Source organism: Eulemur rufifrons, chromosome 7 (assembly GCF_041146395.1).
Source record: "Eulemur rufifrons isolate Redbay chromosome 7, OSU_ERuf_1, whole genome shotgun sequence".
NCBI classification, from domain to species: domain Eukaryota; kingdom Metazoa; phylum Chordata; class Mammalia; order Primates; family Lemuridae; genus Eulemur; species Eulemur rufifrons.
The window spans coordinates 8827382-8852717 of NC_090989.1; the positions used below are offsets into that span (position 1 = coordinate 8827382).

General features: G+C 37.0%; 1 protein-coding gene across 4 annotated transcripts in view; it reads right to left on the minus strand.

The window, feature by feature from the left end:
- Nucleotides 1-206: 206 nt before the first annotated feature.
- The window catches only part of MORC3 (MORC family CW-type zinc finger 3), a 47071-nt gene continuing 21941 nt past the window's right edge, over nucleotides 207-25336 (minus strand). For 3 of the 4 annotated variants that reach the window (XM_069472300.1, XM_069472302.1, XM_069472303.1), the window contains exons 7-17: nucleotides 24868-24996; nucleotides 24532-24651; nucleotides 21921-22018; nucleotides 15596-15700; nucleotides 14089-14211; nucleotides 13908-13982; nucleotides 12878-12923; nucleotides 11423-11592; nucleotides 5854-6748; nucleotides 3545-3702; nucleotides 207-978 (exon numbers count right to left, since the gene is read on the minus strand). In XM_069472300.1, the coding sequence (XP_069328401.1) occupies nucleotides 825-978; nucleotides 3545-3702; nucleotides 5854-6748; nucleotides 11423-11592; nucleotides 12878-12923; nucleotides 13908-13982; nucleotides 14089-14211; nucleotides 15596-15700; nucleotides 21921-22018; nucleotides 24532-24651; nucleotides 24868-24996 (2073 nt within the window). In that variant the 3' untranslated portion in view covers nucleotides 207-824. The remainder of the gene's footprint in view (nucleotides 979-3544; nucleotides 3703-5853; nucleotides 6749-11422; nucleotides 11593-12877; nucleotides 12924-13907; nucleotides 13983-14088; nucleotides 14212-15595; nucleotides 15701-21920; nucleotides 22019-24531; nucleotides 24652-24867; nucleotides 24997-25336) is intronic. The other variant, XM_069472301.1, reaches the window with a different exon arrangement.

Genomic DNA, 25336 nt, shown 5'->3' on the forward strand with positions numbered 1-25336 from the left:
ATTAACCTGTAGTAATCCTACAAAAGGCTGTACAGGAAATTTCACAAAAAGAAATATTAAATAATTATTGCACCCACTTCATGCTGACTAAACAGCCAAAAATGGGCTTCAAAGTAAACTTGATGGTCATTTAATATTTTCAATATTTTTATATTAAAGACCATTTCTTTGTTCTATAAAAACAGTTGTTTAGCCAAGATTGGCAATCTCAGCACAAGAAAATCCTGGCAAAATGGAGTCGGCTTTTGCTTACCTTATTTTCATGAATAAAATATTTCAAGAGATAAGAATTTATAGAAAATAAAATTAATGCTCAATTCACTTACAACCACAGAGTCACACTATCAGGAGTGTTATTATATTATTTAAAAATCCTATTTAAACTCCTTTATAAGAAAATCAAAGGTAACATTTCCATCTGTATTATGGCACAGCCCTCTCAATTCAGAGAAAAATACACTTTGGGGTACCAGAAAAAATTGCACAAAGCTTAGGGGCAACCTGAAAAGCTCTTTGTGAAAAACACTTATGTACTCTGGGGCAATAAAAAAATATGTGCAGACTTAATTACAAATATTTACATTCAAAACAGAATCGTGAGTTAGCGGCAGCTGCTCAATACCAACAATTCACAGGTATTTCAAAAGGTATGATAATGTGTCCACAGTGTGTGTGTCCACACTTGAATGCATAGATTACAGGGAAGATTATGGTTCTTCAGTCTGTTACCTATCATATTTACAAAAACAAAATTGTTTGCCATTTGAAAGCTGTAGGATCAAAAGAACTGAGCAAATATTTTATTATCTTACATGAAATATACCTTAAGTACTACTGATTTCAGTCATTTGTTCAACAACTTGTCCTAAAATCTCATCAACTACATCAACATCATAATTCACTTGCTGAAGATCAAGATCAGGCACAATCATAGCCAGCAGTTGTCCTACATTAACTCGAAGAGATCGAAGTTTGATGCTGCAAATACAAATATTAAATTATATTAGATTATATGAGTATTACAATACAGGTAAATATTCAAGTAAAACCTAAAAATTAAAAGTGAGATATTAAAATCAAATCTCTTTAGAATGAGAAATAATTACACAAAAAGAAAAGCAAAACTCCCCCTAGAATAGCAAGTGGTCCCCAACCTTTTTGGCACCAGGGACTGGTTTTGTGGAAGACAATTTTTCCATTTTCAGGGGGCAGTGTGCCACGGCAGTAGTGATGCCAACTGCCACCCCTCCATTCCTAAGTTTCATGGAAGACAATTTTTCCACTGGAGGGGGTGGTGTGGGGTGTGTGTGCAGGTGGCAGTGGTGTGGGTGGCAGAGCTCTGTGACCCCGGGGTTTGGGACTACAGTTCTATAAAACATCCATAATTGTATAAGAGGAAAGAAAATGGTTCTGTAGTCAGATAAGCTTACAAAACATTGGGTTGAATGGTAGATAAGCTTTTCTATATTATAGGACTTCTCGGAACGTATTATGTGCTCAAGTTCCTGACAATCTATTTTATTCTGTATTTACAAAGAACACTGTTTTGTTGAAAACACTGGGAAACCCTAAACTAAGATGATCATTAACATTCATTCCAAGTTTATGAATGTCAACATTCTATACTTTAAAAAAAAAATGCCAAAGAGCACTTAAGCAATAAAACACCTGAACTATATGGCAGCTTTTGCCTTTAAGATTGTGTTAGACACATGGAGTGAGTGTTACAGTTGTTCTTCCCTGCCCCCCACAATACTGCAAGTCCATATTTAATTCAGATACTAATTTTTCTAGGGTATAAATCTCTGAAGGGGTCATGATGCTTATCCTTGGTTGACAATGCAGAAAAATGTGATTTTGTGAGCTTTCGTGGTAAGATTGATTCCATTAGGCCTTTGATAAAACTTTACATCATTCCCCATGCCAACCATTTATTATCCAAGCTTTCCAATTATCTTCAATCAAGGGCCTATGATTCAAATTCCTTTCTGCTTTGCTTTCCAGAAGTTACTAGCCATCCTATGTCCTATCAAGAATATCCTCTGTTATAACCAAAACCTTTTACCTACGTGAAAAGCAGACAAATGACTAGTATAACCCTCTTGCCCATCCTTTCCCTTAAGTCTTTGTCCCTGGCTGCTTCCTGCTGTCTAATGGATGTGTCATGGATTCCTATTTTTAATGTCTAGATCAGCACCATCCAAGAGAAATAATGCCAGTTCCATATTCAATTTTAAACATTCTAACAACCAATTAAAAAGCAAAAGGAAAAAGTGAATTTTAGTACTGTATTTTATTTAGCCTAATGTAGCCAAAGTATTGTCATTTCATCATGTACTCACAATAAACTTTATTAATAAGGTATTTTACATCTTTCATACTAGGCCTGCAAAAGCCAGTGTATGTTTTATACTTAAAGCATACCCTAATTCAAACTAGCCACATTTCAAGTGTCAACAGCCTCATGTGGCTACTGTCTACCATATTGGAAAATATAGGACTAAAAGACTACCAGTTACTCAGAGTTTAGTGTGCAAGAGAATCATCTGGGAACTTGTTTAAAGCCGTTTCTAATTCAATAAATTGCAGTAGGGCCCACTTCTATAAGCACCATAGATGCTTGTGGTCCTCATTTTCTGAAACACTGATCAAGCCTCTTTTTTTTTTTTACCCCTTGGCCTCCATGCTTATAAGCACTGCTCTTCTGTTTCCATGAACAGATTTAATGAAATCCTTGAAAAAGTTAAGCGAAAAGACAAAGTTATATGAGTAATGTCAAGTGAGGGTGGCAGGAGATATTTCTAAACAACAGACCTTTTAGGTATCAAGTCATATGATATTAGCAGGTAGAACTGCACAATTTTAGCCTTTAATAACTATTTTTGAATGGTATGCCATCAACACACCACTCACACTGCCATGCCCTGAACCTCTGCCTCCTCCACTATTAAAAATGAATCTAAACAGAACTCCAGGCCCATTTTATATCTTACTGAGATAGGATAATCATCCATTTGCTGTCTACTTGTTTTAATAGGATTTCTTCCTAATATTACCTACATCGTGGCAATTTTTAATAATTTTGTGATTTCCTAAAAGTTAAGATTAGGGAGGACAAATAGTGAAATAAGAATAGCAACCTATAAAGAAATGGTGCCAAGTATGAAACCAAAAGAAAAAACAAGTTGAAAGAGTAAGTTTCAGTAACAGTCCCCTGTCTGCTAGTCATAGCCAAATTCACCCCATTCTTCAAGACCAAGCTCAATTTTCACTTTTCCTCCAAAAACTTTCCAAACCACTCTGACCAGTCAAATGCTTATTTCCTTCTAAATTTCCACTCCACTTAAGAACCTACACAGTCAGCAACTTGAAGGGAAGGATGATGATGTGTTACTTCTTTTGTACCTCTCTCATAAGTTGAGGTCACAGTGGACAATCAACAACTTCTTTTGACAGAAAATTATCTCTGTGATCTGTGCTAGCAGATAAAATTAGTATGCTAACCACAATTGCAGCCCCAGCAAAACGCCTCACATAATATTACCTTTCTCCATCCATGTAATTTACAGACTCCTCAATGTTACTTGAAGTTGAAACATCTGTTGCTGTCTGCTGACTTGTAGATTTTAATTGTTCAATTTGTGTTTTGAGTTCTTCACACTGTGAATGGATTTGTGATTTTTCCACTTCCAATAATTCAACCTGACAAAAAATATAAATGAATTTTATAACTGTAAAATTTAAAAATATTAATGTCAATGTGCAAATTTAAGCTAAGAAATATAGAGAATCTGATTGATAAAATTACCAACTATCGAAACATATTAAAGCCAATAATTTTCTATAAACAAAGCTTCATTTGTTTATAGTTTTACTTTTGTATCTTTTTACACTGAGAACACAAAATATTAATTACTACTTCACTAAAAATAAGTGGTACCTAGAAACTGAAAAACCAAGATACTAATGTCCAAATTATGTTAATGTCACAGTGGCTTTCATGTCTTACACACTCACCAGCTATAAGTTATTAAGTTACAACAGTGACTTTATTATACTGATTTTTATATACAATCCCTGACTTAGGATTCAACTTTACTGTGGTGCAGAAGCAATATCCATTCAGTAGAAACCACACCTTGAGTGCCCATACAATCATTCTGTTTTTCACTTTTATTACAGTATTCAATAAATTACATGAGATATTCAACATTATATTAAATAGATTTTGTGTTAGATGATTTTGCCCAACTATAGGCTAATCCCAGTGTTCCAAGCACACTGAAGCTAAGCTAGGATGTCAGGTAGGTGATGTGTATAAAATGCATTTTCGACTTAATATTTTCAGCTTACAATGGTTTACTGGGAGGTAACCCCATGGTAAGTCAAGGAGCCTATCTCTATTTTATGAATTAGCTCCTGAGTGAACACATCAAGATGTGTTTGAATAAGCAGTTACATCACTATATTTTCAGGAAGAGTGAGTACAACACCACACTGTGGTTTCAAAAAAACTCTTTTCAGTAGGAAACTCTTTCAAAGGCCACACACATACACACACACACACACACACATAAAATACATAAAACAGATAAAAAAGGAGCTACCTGAATTTGAAGTGGGGGCATATGAAGAGCCTGTTACTTATTTCCTGATATTGTTTTTCTCCTTCTTCCTCAGTAAAAGAACTCCTGAATAAAGACTACATTTTCCAGGCAACCATTAGCCAGGTGACTAACTTGTGACAGATGGAATATAAGAAACTTCCAAGAACCACACCCCCTTCTCTTTCCTGCTGCCTGGAATGTAGGTATGATGGCTGGACCTGAAGAGCCATCTCAGACCACAACTGCATGTTGAGAAGCAAAGCAATAATGCAGAAGGTGCCTACATCTCTGATGACCACGGAAACTACCACTTTATTTGGGGTATCATGCCACTTGCACACAAACCTAATCCTAACACAGAGTGTATGATTAAAATGAAGATACGCCAGGCATGGTGGCTCACGCCTGTAATCCTAGCACTCTGGGAGGCTGAAGCAGGAGGATCGCTTGAGCTCAGGAGTTTGAGACCAGCCTGAGCAAGAGTGAGACCCCATCTCTACTAAAAATAAAAAGAAATTAGCTGGGCAACTAAAAATAGAAAAACAAAAATTAGCCGTGCATGGTGGCGCATGCCTGCAGTCCCAGCTACTTGGGAGGCTGAGGCAAGAGGATCGCTTGAGCCCAGGAGTTTGAGGTTGCTGTGAGCTAGGCTGACGCCACAGCACTCTACCCAGGGCGACAGAGTTAGACTCTGTCTCAAAAAAAAAAATATGAGGATACCACCATCTACCTCGAATCGTTATTTTAAGGCATGTTAATAATGAACATAGGCTGGGCACAGTGGCTCATGCCTGTTCCCAGAACTTTGGGAGGCTGAGGCTGAGTTCAAGACCAGCCTGGGCAACACAGCAAGACCTTGTCTCTAAAATAATAATAATAATAATAATAATGAACATAAAGTTCCTACTGTATTAACTGTCTTAATGGGGATACTGGTATTCTAAGCAGGATAATTCTTCATTGTATAGCAATGTTCTGTGTGCTATGGACCATTTACCATACCTGACCACCACTCATTATTTTCCAGCAATGCACATTTCCTCAAGACACTGAAAGAACCCAAACTGTCCTTCCACATTTCCATATGCCCCCAGGAGGCCCACTCCTCAGTTGAGAACCAGTAGAGTAACAAACAATAAATAGAATTATTATCAAGGGAAAGTATTCTAATCTAGCATTTGGCAGTTCTTTAAGGTTTAAATGACCCTGGATTCCCATGACTGTATGTTAGGATGATATAACTCACCTCGCTTTTATACTGGTCCCTCTCAACAGTGCATTTGTCCAGTTGTCTAAATACATCATCAAGCTGCACAGCCATTTCATCCATTTCACTTTTACTCTCACTATTGGAACACTGACCACACTCAGCCTTTACCTGTTGCAAAGCACTACATTGTTTTTTGAGCCTTTCTATTTCTTCCAAAGCTTGCTGATACTGATACGCCATATGGTCTGGACTTTCAGATTTGCCATTAATACTTTCAAGTAAAAATACAGCATCAGTCTCAGTAGATTGATGGCAAGTTTCCTTCTTCACATATTTGTCATTCATTTCTAGTATCCTCTGTTGCAACACATTGATTTGGTCAGTAAACATATGACACTGTCTTTTATAATTCTCTTTTTCTTGGGTGACTAGAAGTAGCTCATTTCTCAGTTCTTGTAATTGGCAGCCAACATCATCTGCAGATTTATCAAAGGTTTCTTGGGTTTCAGGTATCTTTGCTTCGGCTTCTACACAGGAGGGCAGAGTTACTGTATCATTTCTTCTATCTATCTCATCTTCAACAGTTTCTTCCTTTTTAACAACTAAATTTGGTACTTCAGTCTGGGTGGCTGCAGTATTTCCCTGATCACACTTGTATGACGAAGTGCTGGTTGAACTAGTCTGGCCACAAGGTTCATTATCACCCACAAACTCGACCTGAACATTACTTTGCTCAATGTGACTCTGTTCCGATTTCACATCAACATCTTGATCTACTGCAGGTTTGGGGGTACTGTTTTCTTCTAAGATGATGACATCTTCATCATCGTCGTCATTTTTATAAACTGAATTTTCAAATGCTTGATTACTCAATCTCCGATTCTTTGCAGCATTCAAAATTGAGGAACGAGTAGAAAGTCTCCGTTTGAGGCTGGAAAAAATTTTATATGTAAGGTTATAAAACATGAATATGAACAAAATAGAAGACCTTTAAGTAATCATTCTAATGAATGAGGTATTATAACAGTGTTATAACTATTTTGAAATTCTAAGAAATGCCCAGGCTCATTTATTTAAATGACACATTGTACAGTACTGACCACTGATTTAATGAAATAGAGATTTTCTCCTTTTACAGATGAAGAATCAATTGACTACTGAGATCTCTTTGAAGTACCAGATCCGTAAACTGCTAAACATTTCTTCATCTGATGTCCTCCAGGCATTTCAATGTATACGTATCCAAAGAAGAACATTACCTGCCCTAGGACCATTCTTTGTATTCTCAAGCTTTGGGAATGGCATTGCCATCTTTATTTGCTCATCATATCCAGTGATCAAAGATAAGCCATAAAGCAAACCAGTATTCCCTATCCTTTTTATATAAAACAATTTTCCCTAAATTAAAAATTGCCTCATTTGCATAGTTTCCTGTAAATTTATCTATCACCAATGGATTACTTTTGCCCACACCTGGAGGAATATTTGTACTGGTTTGCTATTTGGGCACTGTGTTATGTCTCCTCCAAGATCTCAATCCTCTTTCTTGCAATTACTCTCTCATACTGAGGGAGCACAACCTCCAATAGCATCTTGAGAAAAGGTACGTGGGACATAACAAATGTAAAAAACATTCTTATTCTCCTCTCAAGTTTATTGTTGGCTTGGCTTTCAGATAGACTTCCAAGTTGAAAATTATTTTCTCAAAAATTTAAAAGCATCACTCCACTTTCATTTATCATTCAGTGTTTCTGCCATTCTAACTCCTGATCTTTTGCTGGTAATCTGTGTTCTTCCTCTCTGAAAAAAATCTTCCTTTGCCCTTGTGTTTTAAAATATCATGATGTGCCAGGAGCGGTGGCTCACGCCTGTAATCCTAGCACTCTGGGAGGCCGAGGCGGGTGGGTTGCTTGAGCTCAGGAGTTCGAGACCAGCCTGAGCAAGAGCAAGACCCCCATCTCTAATAAAAAATAGAAAGAAATTATCTGGACAACTAAAAATATATAGAAAAAATTAGCCGGGCATGGTGGTGCATGCCTGTAGTCCCAGCTACTCGAGAGGCTGAGGCAGAAGGATTGCTTGAGCCCAAGAGTTTGAGGTTACTGTGAACTAGGCTGACACCACGACACTCTAGCCAGGGCAAAAGAGCCAGATTCTGTCTCAAAAAAAAAAATAAATAAATAAAATACCATGACGATAGGCCTTGGGATGGATCTTTTTCCAGACATTATGCTCTGTTTTTAAGGGAAATTAAGTATTTCTGGTATGATTTCCTCTCCCTCCCTTTTTTTCTGATTTCCCATTCTTAACTCCTTTATTCAAATGTTGGCCCTCTTATACTAATAGTTTGTCTTTATCTTCCAACTGTTTATCTTTTTTTTTTTTTTTTTTTTGAGACAGAGTCTCACTCTGTTCCCCAGGCTAGAGTGCCGTGGCGTCAGCCCAGCTCACAGCAACCCCAAACTCCTGGGCTCAAGCAATCCTCCTACCTCAGCTTCCTGAGTAGCTGGGACTACAGGCATGCGCCACCATGCCCGGCTAATTTGTTCTGTATATATTTTTTAGTTGTCCAGTTAATTTCTATTTTTAGTAGAGACGGCAGTCTCGCTCTTGCTCAGGCTGGTCTCGAACTCCTGAGCTCAAACGATCCACCCGCCTCGGCCTCCCAGAGTGCTAGGATTATAGGTGTGAGCCACCGCGCCCGGCCTGTTTGTCTTCTTTTTTTTTTTTTTTTTTTTTTTTTTTTTTTTTGAGACAGAGTCTCACTCTGTTGCCTGGGCTAGAGTGAGTGCCGTGGCATCAGCCTAGCTCACAGCAACCTCAAACTCCTGGGCTTAAGCGATCCTCCTGCCTCAGCCTCCCGAGTAGCGGGACTACAGGCATGCGTCACCATGCCCGGCTAATTTTTTTGTATATATATATTTTAGTTGTCCATATAATTTCTTTCTATTTTTAGTAGAGACGGGGTCTCACTCTTGCTCAGGCTGGTCTCAAACTCCTGACCTCGAGCGATCCACCTGCCTCGGCCTCCCAGAGTGCTAGGATTACAGGCGTGAGCCACCGCGCCCGGCCTGTTTGTCTTCTTGTTCTGAGAGATTTGTCCATCATCTACCCCACTTCCCCCCAATACATTTCCCATTATTTTCTCCTACCCTCTTTGTTTCAGTTTGTTGTCCCATGTTGGAGATCACACATCTGGTGATCCCCGGCTGTTTAAGAGTGAAACTGACTAGCAGCGGTGAGGGCTGAGCCTGTGAGTGAAAGGGTGCTCAAACTGCATCACCTAGGGCTTTTTGGGGGGGTGGTAGGGAGAGCCCATTGAGAGAAGGGAGGGAAGGTAGATTTCTTACCACTCAGTATTCAAATTTTCTCTTACTCCTATTTTCCAAAATAATGGCTCACCTACATCTTAAGCAGTAAAAACTACTTCAGAAAGGAAATTTCCTATCTTCCGATAGAGGAAGAAAAGCAGGAGTATAAGACTCTGCAGGCTGGCAAGAGGTCTAAGCAGCGGTCCCCACCCAACCTTTCTGATACCAGGGACTGGTTTTGTGAAAGACAGTTTTTCCAAGGGGGAGTGTCACCGCCTAGTCTCCACCTCAGATCATCAGGAGTTGGATTCTCACAGGGAGTGGGCAAAACCGGGAACCCTCGCATGCGCAGTTTAGGAGGGGTTCATGCTCCTATGAGGGTCTGCGGTTGCCGCGGATCTGACGGAGGGCAGGGCTGGGGTGATGGGGATGGGCTGTGGATGCAGGTGGGGCTCTGCTCGCTGGCCTCCTGCTGTGCGGCCTGGTTCCTGGGGGCCACGGACCACAGGTCTAGAGAACAACTTTTCCTTAAACTTCCAAGCAAGCCTCTTGTTTTCACCGCTATCTTCTACCTGCAGCAGTACCCAATACTTCCAAGTTCTGAGACTTTCTAGGGATCTGTGAAGTGAATCAGTTTGCTTCTTGTCGTATTTCTACCCTCGTCCAGCGGGGTTGGGTTTCAGCTTTCTCTGGTTTGCTTTAACAGTTACCTCATTTACTCTGCCCCGTTTAATTTGCCTATTATTTTTCTTACCAGGCTCATTCCTATTTGTCTTTCCTAAGGCTGAGTTTAGGTACCATCTTTCCACAAACTTTGGCTTTATAAATTTAATAATAAATACAGACTTTACAAATTGTTTAAGGAAAAATTTCCCTCTTTATTCTCTTCTTCCATTTTGATGGAAGCCAAATTTTAAAATATTTTGTCTCTTGTCTGTAAACTACAGAACCATCTTTAAAAAGAAAATCCAAGATTATGGAGACCAATTAAAAAAAAATCACACAAGTTCTTAATTAAGAATCAATCCAGCTCCAAAATGAGTCACCAATACACAGGTTATAAAGAACAAACTATTTTAGATTATGCATTCCTTCATTTATATATGCATAAAGGCAGTTAGTTATTTACAATCTTCCTTGAGGTCAAAAATTCCTTTGAGACTTTGATAAAGATTACAAAACCAAATTAGCCAGGCATGGTGGCGCATGCCTGTTGTCCCAGCTACTCGGGAGGCTGAGGCAGTAGGATTGCTTAAGCCCAGGTGTTTGAGGTTGCTGTGAGCTAGGCTGACGCCACGGCACTCACTCTAGCCTGGGCAACAAAGCGACACTCTGTCTCAAAAAAAAAAAACAAAAAAAAAACCTCTATGAAAATCTGACCCCACTATCTCAAAGAACCTTGTTTCAAGTTCCTCTTTCAATAACATCAGATGTGGTTGGTCTGGTCTACTGGTTCCTAGACATCATGCTCGTTCTTCTTCACCTTTGTTCATTCTATTACCTTGGAACAGGCCACCTATGCAGACAACTGTACCGTTTTGAGAACTTCAGGCACTGACCTAAGTAATGCTTCATCACAAAGCCTTCCCTGACCATTCAAGATGGACAACTATTCATTCACGTGTCACTTATACCATTCCTTCTCCCTTCCTTCTCCAAACCAAATACAGTAAATGCATACCTTTGGGTCACAATTGACATTATAGTGTTGTACTGTTAATTGCTTCAACTTTTTCTTTTTTTCTTTTTTGAGACAGAGTTGTGCTCTGTTGCCCAGCTAAGGTGCCTAAAATTCCTGGGCTCAAGTGATCCTCTTGCTTCAGCCTCCCCAGTAGCTGGGACTACAGGCATGCACCACCATGCCCGGCTAAGTTTTTCTATTTTTAGTAGAGACAGGGTCTCACTCTTGCTTAGGCTGGTGTCGGACTCCTGAGCTCAAGCAATCCTGCTGTCTCAGCCTCCTAGAGCGCTAGGACTACAGGCGTGAGCCAATTTTTTCTTTACTTAGATACTGATCATCTTAAAAAAAGGAATTTTCATACTATACAGAAGCTCAAAGAGGTGAAATCTGATCAAACTCCACATGAATACAATTAATTTTTTAGCTAATTTAAATAGGTGGCAGAAGTGGGGTGGGAGTAAGTTTAGACCCTAAAAGCAAAGTAAATTGTCCTTAAGACTTTTTATATTCGCATAACCTACAAATCCCTAGAACTGCATTACTGCCACAGAAGTGTCAAGTAAAGGCTCTTTTTAATATTCCCCAACTGGAAAAACACATCTTAGCTACTGACCTGTTGCCCTCAGGTTCAGACTGGGATGAAACTCGATGATTATTTATAAGTCTTGTTGTGTAAGAATTTGCTGTTTCTGAAAGATGTCCTCTTGAAACACTTTCCCTCGCAGGAGAAAAGCTCTGACTTGAAACAGGGGTTGTCCGAAACAACAGTTCAGGATTAATCTGCTAGAGGGGAATAAAACTTAAAGGAATTATTTTAATGCGACGTACCCAAACACAAGATACAATCTTCCTTCTCCCCTTTATCCCAGAAGACACTGAGAATCATCCTAAACATGTCAACTCCTTGAACTACACCCCCATGGATTGACAATGAGCCAAATCCAGCCTGCAGGTGTGCTAAGAATGGTTTTACATTTTTAAAGGCTGTGAACTAAACAAAACAAAGCAAAGAATATCCAACAGGGACTGTGTGGCCCACTAAACCAAAAAGATTTACTATGCTGTGATCCCTATAACTATAGGACTTATCAAGATATAATAAAAACTTATTTTTCTGAGACAAGGAAATTGAGTATAACCAGAGATACTGCCTATAAAAACCAAAGCCTACTGTTCTTTTCCTCTAGTTCTATTCTCACCCTCAAACCATCAGCATTATTCTAGAAAACACTTCAGTGAAATTATAAACAAACATACACATCTGCAGCAGACCAAAACTTCTTACGTAAGAAGTACACAACTGCCCACTCAATGCACAGACAGTCCACAACTTATGACTGTTCAACTTTATGATGGTGAAGAAAGCGATACCCATTCAGTAGAAACCATACTTCGAGTACCCACACAACCATTCCGTTTTTCACTTTCAGTATAGCATTCAATAAATTACATGAGATATGCAACAATTTACCATAAAATAGACTGTCTTAGATTATTTTGCCCAACTGTAGACTAATGTAAGTGTTCTGGGCACCCTGAAGGTAGGCTAGGCCAAGCTATGATGTTTGGTAGGTCAGGTGTTTTAAACGCGTTTTCAACTTAACAGTATTTTCAACTTATGTTGGGCTTATTGGGTTGTAACCCCATCATAAGTCAAGGCGCGTGTACACTTGGCTAAGGCTCTTGACAGTAGTAGGCATTAAGAAAGAAATGGAAAGGCCTGACAGAGTAGTCAACAAAGAGGAAGAAAAACATTGTTGTTTTTGTCCAGGTTAGCATTAACATATGGCTTCCTGGGTATTCCTGTGACTTTTTCCTTAACTGCCCATCTAACAATGAGATTTTCAATAGAGTGTTTCTCTTTCCTCAGAAGATACCCAAGTAAACAATAAAAATGAACAGTTTGAATGACCTTTGTTAGGAAGTTAAAGTTGGAATGGAGGGCAAGGAACTGAATAAACCAGATCCCGTCGATATGTTATATAAGCCCTTACCGTCAACATTCAGCATTGGTTAAACTAAGCACTACCCAATATAAGACACAGCTATAAATGAAAGGCTTAATTACCCGAGTGATCACTTCTGGTGGTCTGATCCTGTATTTTTCCTTGTTGCTTTAAAATAAAGATGAAAAATTAACATATTTACTTCACTATGTCTCAATTCCATTTCCCAATGACATACCTGCCATTTCACTATTGAGTTACTGTGAGCTGTGCATTGAACCGTGCTTCAGTTGTATTATAATCAGTAGTAAGCCCTTAGGGGAATGCTTTCTGCCTTTTATCTCAGTAGCACCCTAATGTCTGCCTGAAGTTTTTGATTCCCGCAGGCATGAATCGCAGACCACTGAATGGAATATCACATAGGATTCTAACTGGTTTCTTTCCCTCTAATACCGTGACTAGATTTAGTACACTACAAATCAAAGCCATCTGAAAGATTCTTAGTGAACTTGGTCTTCTGTGTAGAGTACATTAGCCTAAAGTCACCCTGGCTATTATTACCCAGGTTATCTATCCCATTTCCATTTCCCATTATTCTCATTCACATACTTACTCTAGTTAAGCTAAACAAATGATCTGTTTCCCATACACTCTTGTCTTTTGTAATAGGCCCTCAAAGGCCTATTACAGAAATGACATCTTTCATAAAGTTTCCTGATCCATTTCTGCCCACCCCTCCCCAGCAAGAAAAAAATCTCCCCCTATGAGCTTCCTTATGGTACTGGATCGTAGCTTCTCCAGCACTCACCAGCTTCTAATTGGTAATATACGTGTCTCACCTTCTCTGTTATATCTTCTTTAAAAAGCTTGTAAAGGGGAGTATTTACTAATGATTCATCTGTGTGTGACTCAAAAAAGATACTCTTATGTAAAGTACCTTATAGCTAGGACAGCAGTAAATAAGAGGTAAATAAACGGCAGGTATCCACAGCATAAATTTTTTTTTAAAGTACTTGATATTTTGTACTCCACATCATAATCTTTCTTGTTACACTAGCTTTACCTCCAGAGAAGCATTAACTAATGTTGCCAACACATCACTGTTCATAATCTGGGCACCATTGCCTCACTATACATTAATACAACACTTACTTCTTTTTGTAGGTTTTTTCATAAGTGGGATGCACCAAATCCTCATCTTCAGGTTCTTCTGGAACCTCACAATTTCTAGTCAGAAAAACCACACAGGATTAACATACCACTAGTGACTAGTCATACATCTTCAACAGTACTTTCTGCCTTTCCAAAAAGGGTACTACCAACTATGTGATACCTGAACTGTGGGTCAGGGTTATTGGAGCAATACCATTTTTCTGGAAGTTGATCTATCCCATCTGGTAATTTTCGCCACTTTAGACAGGAATCACATTGAACCCATGTCTGATCAGGACGTTTCCTGTAACAAAACAAGAACAAAATATTAACATGGAAATAGGGACTCTAAATACTTCATTAGATTTTCTGTATCATTTCTATCACAAAACACTCTATTATTTAAGTCCTTTCCTAAAAATTCTGTAACATAAGTGTTTTTGTTGTACAGCAATTTAAATTTTTAAAAATAACCATTCTGGTTACCTTCAAAAGTTTAAAGGCTGCAGCCCAATTTAAATAAAGTGATTTAAATGTCTTGTTTAATAGCAAACTGTTAAATTTGTTCTATCGTAATGACAACTTAGAATTTCAAATGTCTGTCCCTGAAATTTATATTAAATTAGCATCTGTAATGTCAAGTCTACAGTATATTTATTAGCACAATAAACCACTGAAGTACAGAAAATAGACATTATATTACTATAATTTAAATAATTTTAATTATGTAATTACATTTTTGCCCTCTATTTTAGCATATTTCTGAATAACTAAAATTTGTATACATTTAGTTTATAAAATGCTTTCATATTTTTCTCATTTGAAAATTATGATTCCTATAAAGAATTTATATACACCATTTTACATGTGAAAACTTTAACTTAATGCCAATAACTTTAAAAATCTAGTTTTTAAAAAATCACTTAGACATTTATATAAAACTTAACAATCCAGAAGTTCATAAAGTAAAAATAAACCCCTTGTTTCAGGAAATTAAAACTGTTGATTTCTTGAATCCAGGAAGAAATTTTCTACACTTATAAAAGTATGCATGTGTATATGGATAATTAAAAAAAACATGAAATTTATACAATGAGCCACATTTTTTGTTTTCATTATATATCTTGGATATTTTTCCATCAGTACACACAGATATTATTCATTCATTTATAGGATTGTCCCTATGTGCTAGGTGTGTTACTAAGTGCTTGTCAGACATCATACTTTTTAATTCTTACAACTCTAGGAGGTAAGTGTTATTAATGTTCTCATTATACAAGCTTACAAGAGGCCAAGTAACATGTTCAATGTCACACGGCTATTTAAGCAGAACTAGAATCTGAACTCAAGTTTGGCTTTAGACCCAGTCCTAACTATTACATTATAACCAGTATTTTTCAAACTATGAGATTCAATCCATTAGTGGATCATGAAATCAATTTAATACGTCATGATTACCATTTTTAAAATGAATATCAGCATACATCACACATATTGTTTCATGAATCCTTTGTGTATGTATACATGTATATATATTCATTCACAGATTTTGCAGCATGCTGATTTCATGTTGCAGAATTTATTTCTTACTATGAGTTAGTCATAAATTTATGTAACACTGTAAAATCACTATATTCTCCAATACCACATCTTGCTTTCTAGTTACCTTTTTTTTTAAATGTACTTACTGTATATCTTCAACTGGCAAATTTAGAGGATATTCTGCATTTTTCTTCACTTTCATTTCATTCCAATAATCATTCAGCTTTTCTCCTAGTGCTGCTATTGTAAGCCTTAAAAAAGTACATTATAAATTCAAAACAACAATAATGATTAAATCTTTTCAAGCACAAGAGAAATCATAAATAATCTAGTAACAATTAGATGGACACTGTGAGGAGGAAAAACTCCAACATGTACAGTTAATAAAGAACATCCAAAGTATAACTGCCCCTTGAACAATATGGGCTTGAACTATAAGAGTCCACTTATAAGCAGATTTTTTTTCAATAAACATACTGAAAAATTTTTTAGAGATTTAAAACAATTTGAAAAAAAAATTGCAGATGAACCTTATAGCCTAGAAATATTGAAAAAAAAAATTTATAAAAAGGTGTGTCATGAATGTATAATATATGCATATATTAGTCTCTTTTATCATTTACTACCAATAAATATACACAAGTCTATAATAAAGTTAAAATTCATCAAAACATACACAAACTGTACATAGCATCATTCACAGTCGAGAGAAATGTAAATAAATGTAAAGATGCAGTATTAAATTGTAACTACATAAAGTTAACTATAGTACATACTGTACTACTGTAATAATTTTATAGCCACCTCCTGTTGTGGTGAGCTCAAGTGTTTCAAGCAGTGGCTTAACACATTGTTATGTGAGTTGTATTTAACTCATGCTGTTAATAGTTTTGAGACTGGAGCCTTGTGAAGCATATGTAACTCACACATCTCTTTGCCTGGGAGCCTCGTGAACTATTTTTCAAGTTGCACATAACTCATACACAGAAAACAATAAAAAGTATCAAATTTTTCATTAAATTAGAAAGGATAATTTTATTTTAGAAGTTTTTATCCTAGTTTCGTAATAAAACACCATGGCCCCAAGGAAAAAAAATTTTTTTTCCTAGTGTGGCAATCAATGTGTTAAAACACCAAGTGACAGTAATCATCTCCAGGAGGCAGGAGTTCCCAGATGCCATTAAGAAAATCACTAAGGAGAAAGGATATGTGCCTGACCAGGTTTAAGAAGAAAGTGCCCCATCCTGGGGGAAAAAAAATGCTACAAAGGACATTTATTAGTAAGTGACGCTAATCACCTCCATGTTTGTCTCTTCAGGAAATTTCGAAACACAGTAAAAGGTGAACTCCCTCAGTTCTCACATATTTTTCATCGTGTTTAGTGCAATACTGTAAACCTTGAACACTACCATGGGACCCACACAAAATGCCACTAATGATGCTTTAAGTGCTCCTAGGAAGCAGAGAAAAATCATAACATTACAAGGAAAGGCTGTAGACTGAGGTCTGCAGCTGTGGTTGCCCACCACTTCAAGATAAATGAATCCAGCATTACGGACCATTGTAAAAAAAAAAAACCAAAAGGAAATTCACGGCCGGGCGCGGTGGCTCACGCCTGTAATCCTAGCACTCTGGGAGGCCGAGGCGGGTGGATCGCTGGAGGTCAGGAGTTCGAGACCAGCCTGAGCAAGAGCGAGACCCCGTCTCTACTAAAAATAGAAAGAAATTATATGGACAACTAAAATATATATATAGAAAAAATTAGCCGGGCATGGTGGCGCATGCCTGTAGTCCCAGCTACTCGGGAGGCTGAGGCAGTAGGATCGCTTAAGCCCAGGAGTTTGAGGTTGCTGTGAGCTAGGCTGACGCCACGGCACTCACTCTAGCCTGGGCAACAGAGTGAGACTCTGTCTCAAAAAAAAAAAAAAAAAAAAAAAGGAAATTCACGAAGCTGTTGCTGTAGCTACACCAGCACAGGTGCAAAAACCTTGTACTTTGTCTGAAATACCTTTTTATCTTGTGTTGAAAATGCAGCTTTTATTGTGGGTGCAGGATTACTAAAAGAAAGACATACCTATAGATTCTAATGTGACTCAATAAAAAGGAAAGTCATTATATGACAACTTAAAGCAAAAGAAAGGATCTAAAGCTGGGAAATTTATGCCAGTAAAGGATGCTTTAATAATTTTAGAAACAGGTTTGGCAAAAAAAAAAAAAAGTCACGATAACTGGTCAGGAAGTACCTGGCCAGTAACGGACTGCCTTTTAAAGTTCTTTAAATATTGGGCAATACCCCTGGCCACCCAGAACCCCATGAGTTCAACACCAAAGGTATCCAAGTGGTACTTGCCCCTAAACACGTTTCTAATTCAGCCTTTAGATCAGGGGCGTCATAAGACATTTAAGGCTCATTACACAGTACTCCATGGAAGGGATCATCAATGCTGTGGAGGAGAGAACAGAATCCCGATAGAACATCATGAAAGTGTGGAAGGACTGCACCATTGAAGATGCCATTGTTGTTATAGAAAAAGCTGTAAAAGCCATCAAGTCCAAAACAATAAATGCCTAGTGTCCAGATATTATGCATGACTTCACAGGATTTACAACAGAGCCAATTAAAGAAACCATGAAAGAGACTGTGGGTATGGCCAAAAGAGGGGAAAAAAAAAAAAAAGAAAAAAAAAGTGGGAGGTGAAAGGTTTCAAAATGGATCTTGCAGAAATTCGAGAGCTAAGAGATGCCACATCAGAGACATTAACAAGATGACCTGATGGAGCCGAGTGCTTCCGAAGCAGTGCCAGACAATGAAGACGACAATGAAGACGACAAAGAAGCAGCAGTGTCAGAAAAGAAACTGACGTTAGAAAATATGGCAGAAGGGTCCCGTTTATTTAACACTGCTTTTGACTCCTTTTATGATATGGACCCTTCTGTGATACAGGCCCAGAGACTAAAGCAAATGGTGAAGATGGATTGGTACCAGACAGAAACATTTTTAGTGAATGAAAAGGCAACAAAGTCAGACAGAAATTTACGATCTATTTCAATAAAGTTACACTGTGTGTACTGCCTTTCCTTCCATCTCCTATACCTCCTAAGCCTCTGGCACCCAAGAGAGCAAGACCAACCCCTCCTCCTCCACCTACTCAATGTGATGATGATGACGATGACCTTATGATAATCCACTTCCACTTAATGAATAGTAAATACATTTTCTCTTCCTTATGATTTTCTTAACATTTCCCTTTAGTGGTCCCCAGCTTTTCTGGCACCAGTGACTGTTTACATGGAAGATAATTTTTCCATGGCGGGGGGTAGTTCAAGCACATTACATTTATTGTGCACTTTACCTCTATTTTTATTACATTGTAACATATAATGAAATAATTAATTGTGCAAGTCACCATAGGTTTGGGCCCCCTATAGTCTAGCTTACTTTACTGTAAGAATACAGTAATATGATACATATAATATATGTGTTAACTGACTGTTTATATCATTGGTAAGTTATAAGGCTTCTGGTCAACAGTAGGTTATTAGTAGTTAAATTTGGGGGCAGTCGAGTTAAATGCTGATTTTCAACTACGTGGGGGTGGGGGCGGGCAGTGCTCCTAACCTCTGTGTTGTTCAAGGGTCAATTTAATATTGTCAACTACAGGTACAGGCTGAGCATCCCAAATCCAAAATTCTAAAATACTCCAAACCTTTTTGAGTGCCAAGATGATCCTCAAAAGAAATGCACATCAAAGCATTTCAGATATCAGATTTTTGGATTTGAGCTGCTTGACCAGTAAGTACAGTGCTTATATTCCAAAATACAAAAATACCTGAAATCCCAAACACTTCTAGTCTCACACATTTCAGATAAGGGATACTCATTCTGTAATAGTTTTCTTTCTTTCAAACCATTTAATCTTCATTTCTTTTTCTTGCCCTATTGTACTAGTTACTTCCTCAAGAATAATAATGAATAGCTGATATTCTTATCTCATTCCTACTCTTAGGAGGAAAGCTACCAATAATTCACCATTAGGAATGATGTCTGCTATTTATAAATACTATGTTTAATTATGCCCTTTGATTCATGGTTTTCCAAGTGTTCCTTTTAAAAAAAAAAAAATCACAAATTGGTATAGAAATTTATCAAGTTCTTTTTCTGTGTCTATAAAGACGACCATAAGAGTTTTCATTTTAACATCAATATGATGGATTACACTGATTTTTGAATATTAAAACCACACATGCTATCTTGGAATACAGCTCATCTGGCTTTAATGGCATTATCCTTTTAACATGTCACTGGATGATATTACTTTAATTAAGGCGGTGGCTCATGCCTGTAATCCTAGCACTCTGGGAGGCCGAGGTGGGTGGATCACTCCAGGTCAGGAGTTCGAGACCAGCCTGAGCAAGAGCGAGACCCCGTCTCTACTAAAAATAGAAAGAAATTATATGGACAGCTAAAAATATATACAGAAAAAAATTAGCCGGGCATGGTGGCGCATGCCTATAGTCCCAGCTACTCAGGAGGTTGAGGCAGGAGGATTGCTTGAGCCCAGGAGTTTGAGGTTGCTGTGAGCTACGCTGACGCCATGGCACTGTAGCCTGGGCAACAGAGTGAGACTCTGTCTCAAAAAATAAATAAATAAATAAATAAATAAATAAAATAAAATAAAAAGACTTTTATATCTATAATCATGAGAGAAATTGACATAAATGTCCTGTTTTGTAATACACTCTTGAGCTTACTGTCAAGGTTATGTGGCCTCAAAAAACCTTTAAAAGAGTTTTGTGTAACACAGATGCCTTAGCTATTGTGAATAGTGCTGCAATAAACACGGGGAACGCAGATACATCTTTGATATACTGATTATATTTTCTTTTTAACATAGACTCAGCAGTGGGATTGCTGGATCATATGGTAGTTCCATTTTTAGTTTTTCTGAGGAACCTCCATAATGTTCTCCATACTGGCTGTACTAATTTACATTCCCATCATCAGTGTGCGAGGGTTCCCCTTTCTCTATATCCTTGCCAGCACCCATTAACAGATAAATATGGTATATATACACGTGGAATATTTTTCAGCCATAAAAAAGAATGAAACCGTGTCACTTGCAACAACATGGATGGAACTAGAGTACATTATTTTAAGTGAAATAAGCCAGGTGAAGAAAGACAAATACCACATATTCTCACTTGTATGTGGGAGATTTAAAAAAAAAAAAACCAACAACAAAAACTGAGCTCATGGAGATAGAGAGTAGAATGATGGCTATCAGAGGCCAGGAAGGGTAGTGGGGAGAGGGGGATAAAGACAGGTTGGTTAATGAGTACAAAAAATACTGTTAGAAGGAATAAGATCTAGTGTTTGGTAGCACAATAGGGCAACTATAATTAACAGTAATTTACTGTATATTACAAAATAATTAGAAGAGTGGGATTGGAATGTTCCTAACACAAAAAAGTGATAAATGCTTGAGGTGATGCATATCCCAATGACCCTGATTTGATTATTACACATTATATCCTTGTATAAAAATAATATATGTACTCCATAAATATGTACAACCATTATGTACCCACAAAAATTTTAATTTAAAAACTAAAAAAACAATGCCACTTCCTTAAATGCTTGAATTTAATGTGAGAAGTTTTGAATTTATTCAGTTTCAAAGGAATGTGTCCGTGTCATCTAAAATGGTGAAAAATTGTTCACGCTACCACCTTATGTTTTTAGTTTCTGTAGGATCTGTAGTAATCTCTCCTTTTCATTTCTAATATTGATGATTTGTGTTTTCTCCTTTTTTTCCTGATGAATCTTATAAAAGAACCTTTTGGTTTTTTGATCATGTCAGTTATTAATTTATTGTCTCTTGGCTCCAAATCCAGTCCAGGTTCTGGTATTCTATTACTATTTGGCCAGAGCACAGTAACCTCCCAAAGGAGCCCCAGCTGTGCCCCAGGCCATCCTCTGCCCACTAGCAGTCTTCTTCTGCTGGTTCCATAAGCTCACAACCTCAAGCAACACAGGGCACTTTCTACAGACCAGCTCCCATGTCCTCTGGCAATGGTAGGCTATGTCTACAGACCAGCACTGGGCAGGCCTTCTATTTACCTATTTAAATTATTGACTTCTTTTTAAAGTTTATTTTGGGAACACTTTCATAACTTTTTCTAAGCTATTTTTTTTTGCAATTGTGTGGATACTTTTATATTTAATTATGAAAGTATAATTACATCATAGAACTCTAAGAAAATGGGTGGGTGAGGGCCTTACACAAAAAACTAATTTTACCATCTTTATCCATTCTAGGAGTTGTAATCTACTCCATCACAAGTAGCATATTCTAACCTATCTTTACTGATGAGGTATTTCTGAAATTCAGAGAAAATAAGGTAAGTTCCTGCTTTCTTGGTAATCCATTTCCAAGGAATCTCAGTCAATAATTTAAATAGGTAACATACCTGTACTCATTAGTATAGTCGAAATCTTGTTTATTATGAGTTGGCTTAAGGAAATTACACTCTATAATTCCAACTACTCCAACACCCATGTTGTTGGCCTGAAAAAATAAAATGAAATCAGCATTTTAAGTATAAGACAGGATGCTTGACATAATCACCCTTAAATAAAGACTTACAATTTGTATAAAATATTATGATTCTCATGAAATTTAGGCTGAAAAAAACCACTGGTAGGTGATGTATTTTTCTGAGAGTTAATTCCTAAATACATTAGAGCCTTCCTTCAAAACCATTTCGACACTTGACAAGTATCCATTTAGACAGTATTATCATCCCCAATGTTACACAAGGGAAAAAGGACTACCTCCACTAGGATACAATTTCTTCAAGAGTAGTAACCACAAATAATTCATCTGGATATTTGTAGTGCCTAGCAAAGGCTCTGGCACATAACATTCCCTAAGTTTCCTAGATAGAAGTTAGTAGTTTATCTAAAGTTACGTATCCAGTTGCTAATGATGATGAAGTTAAAACCTAGGTCAGTCGAATTAATTATTTTTAAACCCTGCTAGCTAAAATATTGAACTCAAAGTACATGAGTCACATTCTGGTTATCTTCATGTGATTAACAAGTATATTTTATTCATGACTATAGCTTACTTCCGAGTCTGTATACAAAGAAAATAATGTGTAACTATAAAATGAAAATTTTCATTAACACTACAGACCAAACCATACAAATCTAACTGTAATGCTGCTCTCTTAAAGACCAGTGGTTCCTCATCTCATACCATTTATAAACCATGCTAATAACAAGATCCCTCAATTTGTAGTTCTTGTCCATCTTTTTTCCAACCTCATCTTCCTCTCTCTTATTCCTCTGTTTTCTTAAAATATGGTTCACCCACAGCAAATTACTCCCTTTATAATATCATACTCTCAGAAGCTTCTTTCCCTTCCTTTGCAGATGTTTTCTCTCCCTAGAAAGAGCCCCTTCCAGACTTTCCAACACAGTGAAGTCAACTGACACTCATCTCAATCAACACTTTCTCTAAGAAAGCTTTTCTGAAGCTTCCAAGGATGTTCCGTAGTCCCCTCACCAAACTAAGCTCTGATGGCATGCTCAGTATCTTATCATATTTTTATGCTGAACATCTAGCATGGCAAATCATAATAATGGGTATCTGCTACCTATTTAATGCTCACTGAATCCACAGAATGCAAATACTAGGCCCAGTCCACCATGTGGTAAAGTCAAGTATTACAAGTTTACTATAACAGCCTATTTTTACAAGGTGGAACTTAATCAGAAATTGTACACAATGCAAATTTAACTGGATTGAAAAAATGGGCTATATATCTCAGTTAAGTCAGATTCATAAAATAATAAAAAAACCCTTACATTCTGTAGCAGATACATTGTTTCTTTTGAATCCTAAAACACTGAAGAAGTCCTATTACCAAAAATGCATTTCTAATTGCCAGTGAGATTCATTAACTTTAACAGCACATCACATAATATTTCTGGCACAAATTAGTATTCATAAATGAAAAATGTCATTTAAAATAAATGTCATTGTACCTCATATCATGGTTGTCAGATTTTTAAATTTATTTTCTAAGTGAAATTAGTGGTTGCAAAAAAGAACCCAACAAAGTTCATTTACTTTTGCAAAAATGCCATATTCTGGGCTCAAGCCATGTATTTTTTTTAAATATTGATTGATTGATTGATTGATTGAGACAAAGTCTCACCTCTGTTGGTCAGGCTACAGCACAGTGGTGCCATCCTAGCTCACTGCAACTTTAAACTCCTGGGCTGAGGCAATCCTCCTGCCTCAGCCTCCCAAGTAGCTGGAACTACAGGCACACACCACTGTGCCCAGCTAATTTTTCTATTTTTTTTGTAGAGACAGGGGTCTCACTCTTGCTCAGGGTGGTCTTGAATTCCAGAGCTCAAGTGATCCTCCCACTTCCTCCTCTCAAAGTACTAGGATTATAGGCATGAGCCACCGCACCTGGCTCATGCCACGTATTAATAGAATAAGGGAAGCAGAGTTACAACCTTTGTTGAATAGTGTTCAAGATAAATTCACACTATTATACTGCATAGAGCTAACATCTTCTATAAAAAGTTTAAAATGAAGTAAGACAAATACAAAATAAAAACCAGAGAATTGTAAAACAAAAGTATGCCTAGCCTTAAAACATTTAAACAAAGTTGATACTCAGAATTATCACTGAATGAATCACTGGATCCATATCCAAATGCAGTCAAAAGATGTGCCTGTGTCTGAGATCCAGACTCACCGTTGGGTCTTATGCAAGTTGCTTAACCTATTTATTAGTCTCAATTGCCTTACCTGTAAAATGGGGATAAAAGAAATATTCTGCCCCCACCCCATGGGATTATCCAGGATCAAATGAAAAATTAATGTAAAAGTTCAAATGCCATACTAAATTTATTTTTAAAAGATTGACATTTAAAAGTCATAGGTAAAAAAAGCACAGTAAAATTATTTCATATTTGACCCAGAAGCATTTATTATTCTAACTTTTGTAAAAAAGAAAAAAAAAAAAAAGACATTTTCTTTTCAAATATAAAGCTTACCCTTAACTGACATCCAACTTTTTCATAAGCTTTGATGAGTCTATTTCTGTGATACATCATTATCCCGTAATGATCTTTATTTCTGCAGTTGAATCCAAAAGTAATTCTCACTGTTTTAGTCTTAAAATGTTAAGGAAAATTCTGAACATAATACCTCACTTACTTCAAGTCATCCTTTCTATTTCATTATTTAGTAAATACAAAGGTACCCAATGAAGGGCAAAGCTTGAGAGGATGAGAATCCATACTAGGATAAAGGGGGAAAAGGGCAAAGGAGATACACTTGATTGACATATCTCTATACTACGGAATTATAAAAAGGAAAAGAAAGGATACTAAAAATTTGGGTCGATAAACATCACGTTCAATGTAGGCAAGACTCTTCGAAACAAGCTGTGTCTTCACTTTCTGTCCACGTAAGATGATCTGCATTCTTGGTTTTAGGTATAATATACTGCAGTAAGCCTACAAAGAAACATAACAATATTTGTCCTTCCTAAATAATTATGGGCAGGTTTGCTCAACATTAAGATATAGATTTAAATAGAAATCTAATACCTTGTTTTGATAAAAGACACTTCAATAAAATAATATAGACTACAGCAGAGCTGTATTATTCTATTTTTCATTAAAAATAAATTCAATATACTATAGCCAGTAAAAATGATTTGCAGAATACAATCTACTGACCTATATATAGATGCTAATGTATTATTGAATGCATAGAAGTTACAAAAAGCAGCATGTACAGTATGATCTCATTTTAATTTTTAAAAACTGTATATATGTACAAAAAGAACATTTT